Below are 18,741 nucleotides of genomic sequence, written 5' to 3' on the forward strand. Positions count from 1 at the left end.
AATGGAGCAACAGATTTTGTGTGAAAATAAATCATTCAAGTTGTTTATTTTGTTAAAAAATCGTATAAATGTATGAGGTAGCAAGAGGGGCCTTTTACCCCACACATGGGATAAAAGGCACACGGTATTGATACAAATACTTCAGCTAAAATTATGTTTTTTTTATGTCTAAGTTAATACTTGTTCAAAACGATCACTTTAGCAAAGTTTGTACTATTTTGAAAAATAAAACTATAATTGTTTCCCCCCCAATAAATATGCTGTCATTAAAATGTGTTAATATAAAAAAATATATTTTAAAAGACAGAAAAAAAGTAAAGATTCTGAAAGTATTGAAGGAGATCCAATAATAATTGAATATATATTTACAGTAGTAACAGCAAATTATATTTTATTATATGATATGATTAATATCATGTTTTTAAATATGATGGTTTCATTCTAAACATGTTGATTATCTCTAATATGGACACCCAACATAATATATGATATTTACCATCTGAATCTAACCATTTCATGTCAACAAATGGAAAAGTCTGTCATCTATTAATTATCATGTTAATTACTGTGCGCCTTTAGCCCCAACAGCAGGGGGCTAAAATACCATACTTTTACATATTCTTTCGTTATTTAAAAACTGTTGCTTTAATTATCTAAAACAAAACTGAAAATCATAAAGAAGACCTTTCTCTCAAAATATATGCATTAATTTTAGCGATTCTCATTTACTACTTAAATCTACAAACCCGATTCCAAAAAAGTTGGGACACTGTACAAATTGTGAGTAAAAAAGGAATGGAATAATTTACAAATCTCATAAACTTATATTTTATTCACAATAGAATATAGATAACATATCAAATGTTGAAAGTGAGCCATTTTGAAATGTCATGCCAAATATTGGCTCATTTTGGATTTCATGAGAGCTACACATTCCAAAAAAGTTGGGACAGCTAGCAATAAGAGGCCGGAAAAGTTAAATGTACATATAAGGAACAGCTGGAGGACCAATTTGCAACTTATTAGGTCAATTGGCAACACTGTTTAAGCACAAGGAGCGAAAGTTTAGTCAGTAATACGAGCAGGTGTATCAGGCAGAAACCGTTTTAATGCACGCATTTACCAGAATGAATTCTGCCCCGCAGCATAATATCCATGAACAGTATAAACCATTTGTTTTAAAACCTGCTTAAAACGCCTTGAAATTATAAGCTTAGACTACATCATGACGCGCTTCAATCAATGATTGATATATTTCTACAACCCTTAAATGAATATAGTTTGTTCAAACACAAAAACAATTTAAATTGTTTCCAGATTACTCCAGAACAAAGTGAAGAGAGGTGAATGCAGACATACTGGGTAGCAATCACCTGATAGATACGTGTGCATATCATTCAAAAGTCAAATATAGAATAAATGCGTTTGATTGGTAAACCAAATTCAGACTTTACGTTTCAATCTCAAATGGTAATGCATGGAATTTACGGAAAAGCTCAACTAAATAACAGCGCTAATAAGTGGGGGCTGTGGTGGCTTTGGCGATCGGCGCTCCAGTCAATCTACTCCACAGCCAATCACGGGCCCCCTCCTTGCTCGGGCCCCGGGGCTTCAGCCCCGCCTAGCCCAATGGTTAAAACGGCCCTGGCTGCCTCACATACAAACACACACAAAAATGACATTTGGGAGAAAAGCCAGTCTCGCCTGGGGGTGATGGGCAGATGTGAAATGTTGATCCCATGCTTCTTTTCATTTCAGATGTATTCCCCTTTTTCGGTTTCTTACTCTCTCTGTCTTTTCTCATGTGTGCACTGTTGGGACTATACTCCTTTTTTCTACTGTTGTTAAAACCTGGACAAAAAGAGAGATAAACAGGAATAAAAGCATGAGAGAAAAAGCAAGGGAAAGAGAAAGTAGCTTGCATCAGATTTATCCATCCTTCCCCAGCTTTTCTGCTGTGCCTGCACAAATTTTACATTGTTGGCAGTGGAAAAGTAGGAGGAGAGGCCCAGTGGTGTGTGTCGTAGTGAGCATATTCTTCCTCACAATAATGAATATGTGTGTCCGTATGTACTGTGTATATGTGAATGAAAGTTTTTTCTTGACAGATGATTATGTATGAGCACAGGGACTGCGTGTGTCGGCAGCATGTTATAATGGATCTCTTTATTTAAGGGCTGTTTATGCTTCTTTTTTTAATGTCCGGTGTTACTGAAGAGCAGTCACTCTGTAGTTATCCAATCTGCAGAAAATGTGAACACATGCACACATAAACTAGGAAAAGCATGGGAAGAAAACAAAGCAGCGTAGTGAGAATACTAGCCTCACACAGAGATTCACAAGGTCTCTCTCCGTCACACGCACACACACACCCTCAGGAAATATGGAAGGCTGCATGGTGTATCTGAACTCTGTATCGCGTGCGATGACATAAAATCTGGAAAAGTGAAAAAGCACAAAAGTTTTTCCCGCTCTCTCTCTCTTTCGCCTTATCTGACCTGTCGTAATGAGGCTGAATGTTCTTGGCGCATGTGCGGTGCTCAGTCACAGCTGACATCTCCGCGGCTCTGTGTTTTATGGGGAGATTGTATGAATAAGAGATTATTGAAACTAATATCCTTTACTTTATGCTAAATTATGAAAACCATTAGGGGGCTTTGGTTCTTAAAAGACAAACAATAAAATCTCTCTCTCTATAGGGCATGTTTTCCAGATGTGCTGCTGCAGGACGTTTCTCGCCAAGTTCTTCGAGGAGGTTTACTTTAAACAAATGTATCTTGGCGTACTCAGCAAGGAAAAGGAGGGTGATTTTACAAAAGGTTCATCGCTCATTTTTATGTGGAGGTTTTGGATGCTTTCGACTGTCCATCTGTGCAACACGAAGTGAAACATAATGTCAATATTTGCAGTTTGTGGGAAAAAATATATTTTATCCTGCTCTGCCGAGGAAAATCTGTATTATGATCATAACTACTCTTGTGCTATCTTCTTTCCATTACAACTAGCATGCGGAAACCACTGTCGTTCATTTATGAATACCAAAGACTGTTTAAACTGCTTCCCAGACCATTATTGTGACATATGGGTTCTTAATGGTTGTCAAAGCAAAACATATGCTTTTGTACTAACAATGCAAGTAAATCAAAGGAATCCCAGTCTTAATATTAGGACAGAGGAATAGAATAGCTGAACCGGGTTCCCTGAGCACTGACGAGGTGCATGCTTTAAAGTGTTAAGTTGAGTTTGAACGCAGTTGTGCGATGTGCCGAAGATCGAAGAGGAATCTGATATGCTTGTTTATCAGGGGAGGATTCTGCCAGAGACACTTGGCAACCAAAACACCATGGCCAGCCAATGACCTTCTCCCACGCGGGCTAACAGCCAATAACATCGTCCGACAGGGGCCAACAGCCAATGACCTTTTGTTGACCAGCCTGAACCAGCCAATGAACTTTTGCATTCAGATACTAAATAGCCAACAAGCCATCCTACAATTTCCAATGATCTGATAAATGGGCGAAGCAGAAGAAATCAATCGGATTTTACTACATTTAAAAATAAAAAAATAAATAAAATGATCATAAAATAATGTATATATTTATATTACTATACAATGTAATGTGAATATATAATGTGATATTAATTGAATAATTTATTATTAATATAATATTTATATATGCATTTATTATTTAAGATCAGATAATAAATAGAAAAACCTTGGATCACATCTAAAAAGTTAGATTTGTAAATAAGTAATGACATTAACCAAGAAGAAAAGGCAAAAAAAGAAAAGAAAAGAACAACCGTTGTGTGAAAAAACATACAATCAGAGATATTTAATGCTGTTTCTTTGTCATGCATTCAAATAACTCAACACAAAGATAAATAAAATTATCCTCACAATATCTCCTGATATACTGAAAAGGTTTAAAAAAAAATTAATGGTTCAGCATTTTCACTAAACATCCTCAACTAGAACAGCTCCTGTTTGGTAACAACTGACACATTTTTAAGCTACGGTATGTGAATTATAGCGTGAGGTAATGAGACTGATTGATGAATTTGTTGTATAATGATGGGTGAACACTGTGGAGCAGTAAACAGGGAGATAACAGTGTCAGTCCAGAGCGTCAGATAAAGTCAAGCCTGTTGGGAGGAGGATGTGGTGGCTGATATTAATGAGCATATTAAAACAGGAGATGGAGAGAGAAGCAACAGAGTAAACAGTCTCAGCATAGCTGAGATTCCTAGAGTAAACCCACTGAATTCCTCTCTTTTACATGAATCAGAACAGTGCAGCTCCAGCCCTGTTTGTTCTCTGCCTCCCTTTTACACGATCCTCTGCAGTCTTTTACTGGGATTAAGAGCTGCACTCATTCATAGTTCAAGAAATCAACACTGTTCAGAGGGGGAAAAAATACCCTAAAAAGAAATATTGGGCCATAAATTTCTGACTGCTGACTTAAAACACCCACTTCTTTTTTCATTAACCCTTCTAGGAACTGCCATTGTGGTGTGATAGAGTACTTTTAAGCACATGGCACGTGTTTCAATGGTTGACGGCTAACTTAAAGTTCATCTATCCCAGTCTGCATGATGGATGCAAACAGTCCATGAGGATGAATAAACATTACTTAATCTTAGCTTTGTTGAGTGCAGTGGAGTTAAGCCAAACTCATCATGGTTCTGTTCAGTTCAGTTGGGTTGAACTGAGTGCAGTTGAGCAGAATGGAAATGTTGAGTCTTAGTTACACAGTGTTGCCAACTGCTTTCAATTGAAAGTAGCTAAAACTGGTAGCTAAATGTCACTAGATAACATCACAATGGCAAATTCACTGATCTATATAAAGATGAATGTAGATCAGTGGGCAAGATGAGAACTTAGATAAGGTTTGTCCAAGCAGTTGCTATATTTGTCCCTAAACTTTTGAAAAAAAGTCTCAAAAGGGGCGGGGAAGTCACTAAATCTAGCTACAAAATAGCTAAATTGGCAACACTGATTACACAGAGCCGTCTGATTTGCATTGAATGATTGATTTGCACTGAATGAGGATGAACTAACAGGTTCATCTACTAAACCTACCACCTACTAAAATGATCTAAATTAAGACGACTAGGCCTACTATTGTTTAGAGAAAGTACTCGGTTATAGCCTACTACAAACTATGTGGAAAATGTATATATTTATTAATGTGAAGAAAAAAATGTAACAAATTAAGCATATTATCAAACACAAAGTATCTCTAATATACGTCTTATTTGAAAACAGATCTAGTTTAAAGGATTGCTGTTTTTGCCAGATATTTTTTTTTAAAATGGTAATAAAAAAAAAACCCCACAACGACATGCTATTTTTGGTAAGCTACTTAAAGTGCTTTCGTATACATTAGGGCTGTCCAAACTCCGTCCTGGAGGGCCGGTGTCCTGCAGAGTTTAGCTCCAACCCTAATTAGACACACCTGAACCAGCTAATCAAGCTCTTACTGGGCATAGAAACTTCCAGTCAGGTTTGTTGAGGCAAGTTGGAGCTAAACTCTGCAGGACACCGGCCCTCCAGGACCGAGTTTGGACAGCCCTGGTACACAATATGTTAACACTTTTGTGGTCAGAAAATGCCTTTACCTGCAGGTGTTGAAGTTCAAAAAGACCTTCTTCACTTCATTCAGCGAAATTTCTGTTTTGTTTAGGCCTCCGTTCCGGTTTGTACTTTGCCGCGTGAGTGTGAGCTGCTCTAACCTTTGTGACCGATTCGTTGTAAAGAACTGACTCGAAAGAGTGATTCTTTTGCGAATCGAACACTGCTAGTTCAGATTCTGAACAGTCGAGAAAAAAAAGCCGGATATGCGATATATTTGTTGAAAAGTTGATGGGAAATATAACGAATAAAAGTCATCCCTACCATGTTTTTTAATTAACTACTAAAAAGATACGAGAGTTTAGAAACTAGTGATGTTTCCACTTTACAACTGAGATATGAAGAGCTTCACTGCCCCACGCTGATGGCTGTTAAGGGAGGTAAGAATAGTATTTAATGTGCCATAGTAATTCATTCATGACTAAGCGTTATCTCACCCTGTATGTAACATATTACATTTTATTTTTAGCTAATGGTGTTGAAAAAAATGTTGGTGTGGTATAATTCAAGTTAAAAAATGTAAATACAAGCATTTGTAGCTTGACATCTATGTTCTTTGGCCTTGAGGTTGTGTAGGGCCCCTGAGAGCTTGTCTTCTTGCCTCTCCACCTTATCAGCATATCTAAACTGGAGTCAGTCTAACTGTTAATATACTCACTTTCTGCCTTGATGCCTTGCTGCCTGTCGGATGATGCTGATGTCAGTCGGTTATAGATTAACTACAGAACGAATGGGACATGACAGGTTATTACAGTAACCTCAGCAATGTAAATGTACCTCACTTTTGAATCAGCGTTTTACTATCTCTTGTCTGTAGCCATTTGCCAGCTGGAGTGACATAGTGTCTACGGCCTTGTCCTCTTAAATCAGGTCACTAAATGCATCAGCATCTTGAAAGCCACTTTATTGCACTGGCCTTAGAGTAACCTGTTGGCTTTACGTAGAGCTTTAAGATCTAGCAATGCAGTGCAATGGATAATATGTACTTCCACTGGAGGTACTGAAAGGGCTGTAAAGATAACTTGTAAAATGCCTATCACTCTGTTCATCTCATGTAGACGGAAGATAAATATACTCTAGAAAGAGAGAGGATATGTCAAAAAGAAAAATGTTTATAGAAAAATGAAAAGAGGAAGGTGAACATGGAGAGGTGTGAGCTGTAGTACTTGGTCCTTCCTCTCTACTGGGAAACTGTGTCTGTGTTCCAATACACGCCATACATCTTATCTCACTGAACAGGGTACGTACTCGGTCACCGTGATTTTGCCAAGTAAGACATGTTCCTGGATCAACATCGTTTGATGATCCTGGATCAAAATGAATGTCCAAAAATATAGACTTAACCCAATCCCTACCACTAAACCTAACCTTACCCATAATTTATTCCTAAAATCAGTGGGAAATGATAGCTCATTAACAAGGGTGTAGAAGCACCTAATCCTGATTGTAAGTCTAAAACATATTTCCTGAAAAGTTATATCTCTATTCTGATTGGTTGATTGTAATGTTGTTCCAGGATCAACAAGGATGTTGATCAAGGAACATGTTGTACTTGGTGAAATCACGCTCGCCGTACGTACTCGCATATGCGCACATACAACAGTCCAAGTACAGAATGACACACCCTTTCTCTGCCAGTCAGAACATCTTCCCATCATTCTTCAATCATGTTTAATCTTTTTGCTTCTACCATTTTCTTTTCTCTTTTTATCAGTAGTTGTTTTGCTATGAGGTTCTGTTCCCCCTTACCCCTGCATTAAAAAAAGACTGGTTAAAGGTAAATTCTTTCATAATTTACTTACCCACGTTATTCCAAACCTGTATACATTTTTCCTCTTGTGGAACACCAAGAGAGATATTTGTGTTTTTTGTTCTACACTATGAAAGTCAATGGGGTCAAATGTAGTTTGGTCCCATATTTTGTGTTCTGCTGAAAACTCATACATACAGGTTTGAAACAACTTGAAGGTGAGTAAATTATGAATTATCATTTGAGTCAGCTGTGGCTTTAATGTCAGTGTGGTTCTTCTCAGACATTTAGAAGCAGTCTCTTTACCTTTTTTTTTTTTTTTAATTTAAATTTTTTTTTTCGGACAGGATTGTGTTTCCCAAAAAGCAAGGTAAGCTTAAGCAGATCCCGATCATTTGCACCTTAGAAGCCATTGGGAAACAATCTTGGCTTGAGACAACTCTGATCCAGTTCAGCTCTTCATTTAAATTGTAGTTTACTATGTGTGCTTGACTGAATTGACTATGCTACATTGCGTAATAGGTCTATCATCCCAGCATGCAGTGGTATAGTAAAGCAGAATTTCATACAGCAGTGGTATTGGCATCGGTTTCATAACCATAGTACACTGTCAGAAAAAAAGGGGAAATATTTTTTCTGACAGTGTATCTTGGCTTAAGTTAAGAATTAATTCAGGAGTTTGTGAATTTCTATTTTGTGGACTGGTTTTGCAAGAAGAGTTTTGCCATAATAAATATACACTGATTTAAGCACAGTTGTTGAGGCACTAAACGGGATATAAAAACTCTTAACATAGCTTATATTTAAATGGCAAGATTTTGTAATTCTATATTCATGGCTGTAAAATGGTTTATTTGTGATTTTTGCCTAAACCTATAGTGGCAGTTCTAAAATGTTACTTGAGTTTAGGTTTAGAGAGGTGTTGGCCTCGGTTAGAACAAAGCTCACCTAGATTTATGCGTAGGTTTACTTAATGCAGCAGGATTTTTTGCAGGCGCCGCAGTGACTTGGTAAATGAATGTCTAGGTTTTGTGCCCCTCTACACAGTTAGTACAAACACAAGGAATGTATTTTGTATTCAATTTTAATTTACAATGCACAAAAACCCAGTATACATTTATGTAAAAAAAGCAAGTTGCCCAGCAACCCTCATACTTAAGCAAAATATGCCAATCAAATATTCATGAACTATTGACTTTAGTCTCATTTTTAAGAACTTTTACACAATTGCTTTATTTTAGCCCAGCCTGATACAATACAAAAAGTATGCAGTCGCCGATTCACTATTCCTCTATAGAGCATAACCTTTAATTAGTTGTTTAAATAGTGCTAATCATGCATTGCCTTTCATGCTTATTTTAAATGTTTAAAACTTCAGATAATAGAAAATGAAAATATACAGTAGAATTAAAGATGCTTCAGACATCTTATAAGATTGCCTTGCCTTTTTTTTATCCTCCCCTTTTTAATTTCCTCCTAAACAGGAATATAGATCTTAAAGGCTGTCTGGTGAGGCTATGACATATAGCCTGAGGTACAAAAGTCTATCTACAGTGACTCCAAGAACACAGCTCTACGAGACTCAATGAGGGCAAAGGTCATGTGGCTGCTCCCATAACTTTTAGCAACACCTTCTTCTGCAGATGTAAATTCACACATACTGCTCTGAGACTGGTCAGGGAAACAAAATGGTCAAAATTGAACATGGTTAGATAAAGCGCTTTTTCAGATAAGGAATTTTTCAATATAACTCATAATTTACATAATTTAATAACTCTAGGGCACGTCAGGTGATTGACTTTCAATGTTCAGCACCAGTGAGGCTTATCTCGATCTTATCTCGACAGTATTTACAAAGACAGAGGAGTTACTGTTATGAAATAATTTAATTTACCTGCCAACACCCTAACATATACACTAGAGCTAATTTTCTACTCTCTGTTCTTCTCCACCCTTGTCAGAATTGAAAGCTTAAATGTAGGGATTTAAGGACTACTGGTAACGCAGAAACTGCCTGGAGTCTGATGCAATATGTTTAGTCTGTCTTGAGTCTGTTACCATAGATACAACAGTGTATTTGCTATAATAAGACATGGTCAACAAATAAGAGTTTGAATCAACCCAAGCTGACAGGTAAAAAAGCAGAAATAGATCTTCCTTAATTAATTCCAACTCATAATGATGTTAATCGACTACGGTACTGTCTATTAGTTGAATGTCTGAATCCTTTCTATAGACATTAGATTGGAGTGATGGAACACATTTACTGTTAAATCTTCGTGACCTGCTTTGGCCAGATTTCAAAATTGTCTATTGAGGAGCTTTCACAGTCCTCCAAGACACTGCAAAGTTTCAAGACACTGAAACATGCTGCTTTACAAATGGAAGGCAAATATTAAAGTTATCTCCTGCACATCAAATCAGAGCGTGGGTTGAACTTTCTGCGGTTGCTATGGCGATCGTAACATTCTGCATGAGATATAATACGAGTGGAAAAAGAAACCGAATTTGAGTGTACAAACTGAAGATGCACAAGTTAAACACTGCGGACAGTACACATTCCAGGAATGGGAGGGGAAAAAAGCATAATACGATTAAGTAAAATGATTTGCCTAGAGAGCCTCCACACAGCCCACAGCAGAGCACACTGCAAACCAACATCAGGCCCTCACTGGCTGCTGTTACTGCCGCTGTTGTTGTTGTTGTTGCAGAGGTCTCCGGGGCCTCCACCAGAAGCAGGGGGCTGCACGTTGTCTGCGAGGTTGTGAGCATGCTCTAGAAACAGATCTTTGAGCACACTCAGTTCTTTGCTAAGCAATTTGATTTTGGCCTCCAGTCTCTCATTCTCCTCCTTCAGCTCATCGACACGCTGTTGGGTGTCCTGTGCCTTCTGCTTGCTGCGCATGCGGCTCTTCTTTACGGCCAGGTTGTTGCGTTCTCTCCTTTGGCGGTACTCATCTGTGTTTTTATCCGTAGAGGACTTCTTCATCTTGCTGAGTGGTGTGGCCTTACCCCCACCTCCGGGACTCACTGGGACAAATTGAGGAACCTGTCAGAATTAAAATAATGTCATGCATAGTAAAGACAAGCAACCACATACCTAATAAACAACTAATTTGCGGTTTTGACAATTAGGTTGCAAATCTTCTACAAATCTTATTCCTCAAGATTGTGAGAAACTGGATGATTGAATGCACTTTACGAATACATACCATGGTTTAAGCACTGCAAAATGACAATGCAATTTTGCTTTTACAGAGTCATGAATATTAATATTCAGAAATGCATGGTTAAGTAGGTTAGTTTGTTGATGTGTACCTGCTGTAGTCCTGCCGGGTTCAGTGCACTACTATGTGGCTGATTCTGTATAACACTATTGCCGTTCTGATCTGTGCTGGATATCTTCTGTTGCAACTGCTTGCTCATTTGGATCCACCTCCACTGTCTTTCTCTCTCCCTCTCCGACCTGCGTTGTCGGACTTCGCAGAGCTGGAGTTGGTGTTAGCTGGTATTGTGAGAAGCTGAATGCCCCAAAATGCAGCCGTGTGCCTAAAAACCAGACAGGATGGAGAGGAATAAGTTAGACAAAGTACTCTGCACACATCAGCATCATACTCCATCACACTTTGCATAATTTGATGCCACACAATTCCCACCTGAGCAGATGCACTTCGCAGAAACGCATTATTTCAGCAAAATGCTGCAACACCTTAAAGTCGGGTCAACCGCTTGTGCTCATCCGTTAGCGTTATGTTGTTGTAATCCGACCCTGCTGCCATGTCAATGTGCATATGTGGCAAATTTTCTTTCTCTCCTATGAGCGCGAGCTCAAGTGTTGCCCGCGGTTGCATCATCGCTCGCGCTCCCACCCGCTCCTTTGTACGCGAGAGAAGGGAAACTCCGTAGTCATGCAGAACTATGTCGAGCTAAAGTTAACATTTTAATCAAACGCCAGAATAGTGAAGCTACTGTAAAGCAATGTGAAGTTTATTAGTGATGTAGTTTTAAAGCCGGGCAGTGTTTTGGATGTCATTTTGACTCGTATCTGGCTGGTTACATCATACACGGAACTGTGGGAATGAAGGGGAATACCGCTGACTTACTTTCAACAACAGTGTGCCTACATTCAAAATGGCAGCAGATCTGGCAACACAGTATTGTAACCATGTAAAAAGCCTCACAATTCTGACAGAAGTGTTTCTTTAGGTGTAGGGGAGTCTGTAGCCAGTGCGATCTACTGCAGGTTAGCAGGTTGGCTAATTAGCTGCCACATTTCTAACCATGACGTCAGGCGTCCAACAATGAACCGAGAGAGCGCATACATGCTGCTTTCTACTTAAAAGTTACGCGAATCAAGGATAATGCGCCACAGTCGACCGCGATCATGTTTAATCGTGGGTCATGACGCTCTCGCTGGCTTCAGATCCGGGAGTTGAAGGTATTTTGCAATCGCGTGAGCGGCACGGATCCTCTCAGTTAGCGAGCCATCGTTTAATTGATAAAAAAAAATCAATTCGACAGTCTGTATAGCTATCTTACAATATGCCCAGACCACTTACCTTGAAAACGCTCGAGGCTTTTAAGTTATCCACTTGAGTTAATAAAGAATAATGTCCTCTTTGTTCACGGAAAAATAAGCACAGGTTGAGGTGTTATTGTTTGGTAAAGCGGCTTGGGAGTATTGCGAAATCTTGTGACCATGTAGGGAAATCTGCTCTCGCAACCAATCAAATCAGAGGGTTGGGGGAGATGACGAAATGCGCTGTTTGATTGACATGTCACTGAACTAATCAGGCAGCACTTGTCGGTTAGGGGCGTTTTCATGCAATAAAAGAATACTAAACAAGGTAACACTATACCTCTCATTTTAGGGTTGACTTTTCTAATTTTGTTAAAATATCTATATTCTAACTTCTAAATATAACCCCGAAAATGGTTTTACCCTGAAAATGTATTTACTCCTGAATAGACCCTTCTGTTGCTAGGCCTATTTCGTGCCAAATTTTACATTCATAAATGTACATTTTCAAAGACAACTCCTTCCTTTTTTTTTTTAAAGAAAGATTTTAAACTCTTTAAGAAATTAAAGACTCTTATGGTGTGATTCTTATAGCCTATATGCTAACATAGTTTCCTTTGGATTAATTTAGCCTATGTAACCCCTTTTTGTCTTTTGTATTCTACCTTTGTACTTGTAATTGTTATTATTTTACTGCATAATAATAATGATACAAAATACCTCATTTTATGTTATGGAACATGTTACATGTGGTTACAAAAATGCAAACAGTAAATTAGTTATTAAGATTCACAGAAGCAAGAGCTAAATAAACTGTTCGCTAATATTGCTAATACTCTATTTACATTAACAATTTGCACTTTTAGCCATTGGACATCAGGGCTCGCAAAATCGCTAGCCCGACGTCCCGGGGCTATTGTGTTTTCACCACCCTGCCCCGACGGGCTATCTTGAACAGTGATATAAAATTCCTTCCTTGATTTGCGTAAAATCTTGCTTGTATGGGGTAAAACGGATCATAGTTGATCGTTTGCACGTGTTTCTAAGTCTTAGACACCGTCAGTTATGTCTTAAGTGAACGTAAACAATGGAGAAGGAAATCTAAAGTGCATCATTATATTGGATCTGTCCATTCGGTCTTAAAGGGGCAGCAGCCTATAAACACCTGCTGTTCCATAAGCGCCACCTGCTGTCAGAGAGTGACATTTGCGTCTCATTCATATCAAACCCACACGGTTTCGGAGCTGTGCACACAGAGAGCTGCGTTTCAGACAATGCGCACACACAGAATTGATTACTCTTTCACGTATCCTTGCATCTGAATGAACACATACACACAAAATTATCTCAAAATAACTGTCTCGGCAAGTACTCCCGTAAACACAGTCGGTTATGTCTTAAGTAAACGTAAACAGAGGAGAAAGAAATCTCAAGCGCATCATTATATTGGATCCATGCATTCGGTCTTAAAGGGGCAGCAGCCTATAAATTGCACGTGTTTCTAAGTCTTAGACACCGTCAGTTATGTCTTAAGTGAACGTAAACAATGGAGAAGGAAATCTAAAGTGCATCATTATATTGGATCTGTCCATTCGGTCTTAAAGGGGCAGCAGCCTATAAACACCTGCTGTTCCATAAGCGCCACCTGCTGTCAGAGAGTGACATTTGCGTCTCATTCATATCAAACCATTCTGTTTTTGCTTCAAATTTCGAAATGATACAATCTAAATAACATGTGTTTGGCATCTTTGTTTGGATCGTGATTAAAATGCAGTGGTTGCCTCTGATTTTAAATGGAAAAAGCACTGCCAATGCATTAGTTTGTTTAAACGAAGAGATTTATTTTATTTGTATTTGATTTTGGGATTTGTTTGCAAATTTCAAGTTAGTTTTATTATTTGACATTTCAGTTTCACAAAGAAATGTGCTGCATTTTGTTGGAGAAATAATAAAAGGACACCTTTTCATTTATAATTTCTTAAATCTAATTTTGTTAAAAAGGAAAAATTGTGAGAAAATTGTATTGTGAAATCAGTATCGAGAATCGCATCACATCGTGAGTTGAGTGAATCGTTACGTCCCTATATGCTAGTAGTTTTTGCTGTGGTATCAAAGATGTATTCTGTTATTTAAATATTTTTTTTTGCTCATCTGCAAAATGACCCGATGTGATCCGTTGCACCCCTTCTCTCTTGACTCGTTATTTGAAGAAAAGAAGCGATCACTGAAGTTTTTAATCATCCTGATTTGTCCGCAGTGAAGTTCAGCCGATGTCTTTTTTATTTTTTTCTTTTTTTTTTTAAATTCGGGCTACTTTAATTTTGGGCTACCAAAATCTGAAGAATGTCTGCCGGAAAGGTTAGCAGCGATTTTGAAATTTTGCGAGCCCTGGACACCTAGTATGAGACAACTGTAGCACTTTAGACTTCTGGAATGTATTGTTATTGTCAGCCTACCACCAGCAAATGAAATATATCAAGCCAAATAAAATGTGGTTATGTTAACGACTTGCTTATAATAGAGCAGCAAATGTGCACACATGAGTTTGAGTTTGGATGACTTAAAATCACAAATTACCCTAAATTATACTGCCCTCCAGAATCCTTTGGTTCCGTTATTTAATTTATTTTTCAGCTCTTAATCTTTAATGTCGTAATATTTAGAAATGACTGGACATTTGGACCTAATGAGAGGATTCATTTATTTTGATATGAAAGGCATAACATGTAACAACGTGTTAGGCTGCTACATAGCTCCATATGGTAATTTCTCATTTTGATATGGTAAAATAGGGTAGACCAAAACATAAAAAACGCAATGTATAACTTATCTGTTGCTGGCTACATGACTTATGGCCTCTCGTCTTATTCTTTCGGTTGTGGTAAGTGCCAGGCTCTCGCTGTGACAATAGAGGGAGCTCCCAGACTGCGCACGCACTGATTAGCGCCGATACGCGCTCTCCAACTACAAGCGCATTCAGTTCTCAAGATTGCTGCGTGCTCTCCAGCTTCTCTCGCACTAGGTGAGACGTGTGCTGCACTGCTTGTTTTGGCAGAGTGGTCGTATTCATTGTTGTGCGCAAAGATTCTCCCAACCGCTTAGAAAATAATGGATGGTATCATGGTACAATTCTGCAGCAGCGGTCAGAGGAAAATTAAAAGAACAGACACACCAAATAAAATACACGAAGATAAAATAAATCTTCATTAGATGCACAAAAAAACATTTGTGGCGGGTGCCGCCTTTCTTTTTTGTGAGATTTAATGTGGAGCCGAACTTAACTGGCTTAACCTATTCATCAAAACAATTTCATATGCCATAATTATAGGCTTCATAGAGCGTTTTAATGCAGGCGACTGAGTGTTAAGGCAATAGCAATAATGTTTTCTTTTTTGTTCAGTCTTTCGTTCTTTCTCTCGTTTGTCACAAACCAAAATGTTTTACCAATTATATAATTACTTTTCTAGTTTAGCATTTGTATTTCATTCATATAATATCCGTTACATATAATGTCCGTACCCGTTTTGCCATTGTAATAGGTCTCATGCCAGTTTAGTATGCGCTCAATTTTTCCCTCATGCATTGAGAATTTAAAACATGCATTTTAGTTCCCACATCCAAAGGGTGCTACAATAGTAGACCCATTAAATCTCAAAATCTAACGAGCAATTAATATGCAGTGCCAAAAACATAACATTATAAGAACATTATTGTTATTATTTTATGAAAAAAAAACATTGATAACTTTTTATCAGTTATATGAAACGATCGCGTACTAGCCTATTTCACCTATAATTCAATAATAATTGACATTTGTAAAGACCAGGTCGATATCAGTTGCGTGCGCAAAGATCACGCAGAGAAGCGTTAGGACCCAGAGCACACCCGCCCTCCAAACTCCAAACCTTATATAAGTGCACTCAGAAAAGTACTTGACAGATGTGAAGCTCTCACGCTGAGGGTGTAAGTGTCATTTTAAAGGAGATCTCGTGTGGTGTTTCAGCCTTTACACTCAAATCCATTTTACGGCCGAGTACACAGCCACGACAGGCTGCGCGCTCGCCTGTCCTGAGAACTTGGAGCCAGCGCGGCTTTCTCCGGTACTGCGAACAAGCTGGATTCCCGGAGCTCTTCACCATGTCTGGCGGGCTTTAGATACTCCATGGAGAAAGCAAACCTCTACGAGGTCGCCCCACGGCCACTGATGACCAGCCTTGTACAGAGTCAGCAAAACGCCTATGCCTACAAAGACACCCCTGGAGACCTGAGCGAGATCTGCGAGAACGAGAACTCCATCGACATCAGCGCCTACATAGACCCTTCTGCCTTCAACGACGAGTTCCTGGCTGACTTATTCCACAACAGCTCCAAGCAAGAAAAGCTCAAGCTGGCGAGCGGAGACTACGAGTACCCCCACGGCGCCAATGGCACACCGGGGCCCCCGCAGATGTACGGCTGTCTGAACGGCTACATTGATTCCTCCAAACTAGAGCCCATCTACGACAGCCAGGCGCGAATGAGACCCGTGGCCATCAAACAAGAGCCCCGGGAGGAAGATGAGCTCGGCCACTCGATGCCCCCCACATACCACCACTCTCAACACCACGCGCCGCATCTGTCGTACCTGCAGCACCAGATCGCGCACTGCGCGCAAACCACCATGCACCTCCAGCCGGGTCATCCCACACCTCCCCCGACGCCCGTACCCAGTCCCCATCACCAACACAGCCACCTGCCTGGGGGCTCCATGAAGATGGGCGATCGAGGGAAATCCAAGAAACACATCGACAAGAACAGCACCGAATATCGGCTGAGGAGGGAGCGCAACAACGTAGCCGTGCGCAAGAGCCGGGACAAGGCGAAAATGCGCAATGTGGAGACGCAACACAAAGTGATCGAGTTGTTGGCGGATAACGAGAGACTGCGGAAGAGGGTAGAGCACCTCACGCGTGAACTGGAGACCTTACGGGGCATCTTCAGGCAGCTTCCCGACGGCTCGTTTGTCAAAGCCATGGGCAGCTGCGCCTAACAAAGCGAGCTGAACTTTTGAAGTAACTTTTGCGTGATATTTACGTCTGCTGGATAAACGCTGACACATTCTCAAAGTGTTTCAATAGGAGCCAGGCAGCTGCGGTAGCCTATACATGTGCCTTTTGTACAAAAACAAACGATAAGCTCATCTCTTCACACATTTGGACTTGGCTTGTTGTAGGTGTAGTCCAGTTAAGAATGTGTGTGTGTGTGTGTGTGTGTTAGCTACGCGAAACATTATCTGTGCAGCTAATGGGCATGACTTCACCCTGTCAATCTACTTTTCATGTTAAGTTACCAGCTTTCGTAACCCCCCGAACTACACTTTGTAGCGACAAAAAAAACTTTCCTGCCATAGCAGGCTGTATTCCCAACACACCTGTTGCTGCATAACATCCACTGTATGATATTGTTGATTTAAACTTTTTGCAGGGGGTGGGGTGGAGTTGTTTCATGGACGGCAATAGACAAATGCCAAAGCATAGGAGTGGAATTGGTTTTTACGGTGGTAGGCTAATTGTCATTCATAACGCAGACTGTATGCACTATGTCGTCCACGCTCAACCTGATCAAGCGCATTGCATTGTGAACATTTTGCCATGATTTGGGTACTGATCTGTAAAACGCCTGTCAGTATACGCTTTTAGAGTAAACGCTTTGTATTTATGCAGTATGATTGATAAAAATGTGAAAGGGTGCATATCTCTATGCAATGTATGTTGCTGTCATGAGAATAATTCCGGTGGACGATCACCGTGTGCTTTCTCACTGGTTTTGCAGTGAAGTCCTGTCTTGCTCTGTAAGCGTGTGCATTTCATGTGAACTGTTTTTTTTTGTACAACACTCGAGCAGAGACCGCTTTCAGTGCCTTTTGGGTTTTCCCTGTCTTCATCGTCATCACTGACAGAAATATACAGCAAGGAAAAGGAAGCACTTTTTTTTTTTTTTTTACGAACGAGATGTTATACGAATGTTTAATATGTTTCAGTTTTAAAATGAACATTATATATAAATATATATATGCCAAAAATTATGAATTAAAACATTGTCTTACTTATTTCTTGTGCGTTGCCTTCTCATTTCAAGCAGTTTTGCAACTTATATGCGTGTATATTTTATTTTCAGTTGATCTTTCACAGTCTGTCGCGTTCGTGTCTAGAATAATTATTGAGTTACTGTTTGTGTAGCAAACAACCCCACTTTACACGTATAATTATTTCGACACCGACAGGTGGCGCTGAAAAGTCGTTTGAGTCCAGTATGCACATCCATATCTGTGGAGGCGCTTTCTTTGAAAGAGCATGAGTAAAACTGGAAACCAGCGCTAACTGGAATAAAACTAGTAAAAATAAATATGCTTATAGGTTAAACAATAACTTCCACATTATTACATAAATACAGGAAGGCGTTTCCAGAAGGATCCATTCAGCTCCAGGGTCTTTGAGCGTCACAGTTAACATTCACTCAACCCTAATTCACTGTGCTAAATATTTACAGTGACCTGTTGCATTTTTAAGAGTTAACATTAAACATATTGTCTGTAAAAGATCAGGGTTTGTCTAAGTCACCGATAAGGACTTGTAAGCACTCTCTGATTAATGTCTCTGCCCTCAGCTCTGAATTGATCAATTTATCCTTAAATGAGATAGTGTGGAGTGCTACTGATAGCCTAATTTCTCCTGAGTACACTTTTCAGGGCAGAGAGATGGCGAGAGAAAGAAAGAAAGAGAGAGATGGTCCATCTGACCTGTGGAGACGTGTTTCACTCCATTGTTGTCAATTGACATGTTTTTACATGATCAGCTC

General features: G+C 39.4%; 2 protein-coding genes across 3 annotated transcripts; one reads left to right on the forward strand and one right to left on the reverse strand.

Annotated features, from left to right (window-relative positions):
- Positions 1–8,602: 8,602 nt before the first annotated feature.
- On the reverse strand, positions 8,603–12,109 carry LOC107551485 (CCAAT/enhancer-binding protein gamma-like). Of its 2 annotated transcripts, none has more exons than XM_016233094.1 (3): positions 11,945–12,109; positions 10,704–10,934; positions 8,603–10,434 (listed from the first exon to the last, which is right to left on the reverse strand). In XM_016233094.1, exons 2-3 carry the CDS (start codon positions 10,809–10,811, stop codon positions 10,054–10,056), a joined length of 489 nt encoding a protein of 162 aa, XP_016088580.1. In that variant the 5' UTR covers positions 10,812–10,934; positions 11,945–12,109; the 3' UTR covers positions 8,603–10,053. The 2 variants fall into 2 exon arrangements, with proteins under 2 accessions (XP_016088580.1, XP_016088581.1); XM_016233095.1 differs by lacking the exon at positions 11,945–12,109 and adding an exon at positions 11,042–11,711.
- Positions 12,110–15,847: 3,738 nt separating this feature from the next.
- On the forward strand, positions 15,848–17,886 carry LOC107551484 (CCAAT/enhancer-binding protein alpha-like). Its single transcript, XM_016233093.1, has one exon. The coding sequence runs from the start codon at positions 16,067–16,069 to the stop codon at positions 16,931–16,933; it is 867 nt and encodes a 288-aa protein (XP_016088579.1). The 5' UTR covers positions 15,848–16,066; the 3' UTR covers positions 16,934–17,886.
- Positions 17,887–18,741: the final 855 nt, after the last annotated feature.

The sequence above is a fragment of the Sinocyclocheilus grahami genome, unplaced genomic scaffold (genome assembly GCF_001515645.1).
Source record: "Sinocyclocheilus grahami isolate Dianchi unplaced genomic scaffold, SAMN03320097.WGS_v1.1 scaffold425.1, whole genome shotgun sequence".
Lineage (NCBI taxonomy): Eukaryota > Metazoa > Chordata > Actinopteri > Cypriniformes > Cyprinidae > Sinocyclocheilus > Sinocyclocheilus grahami.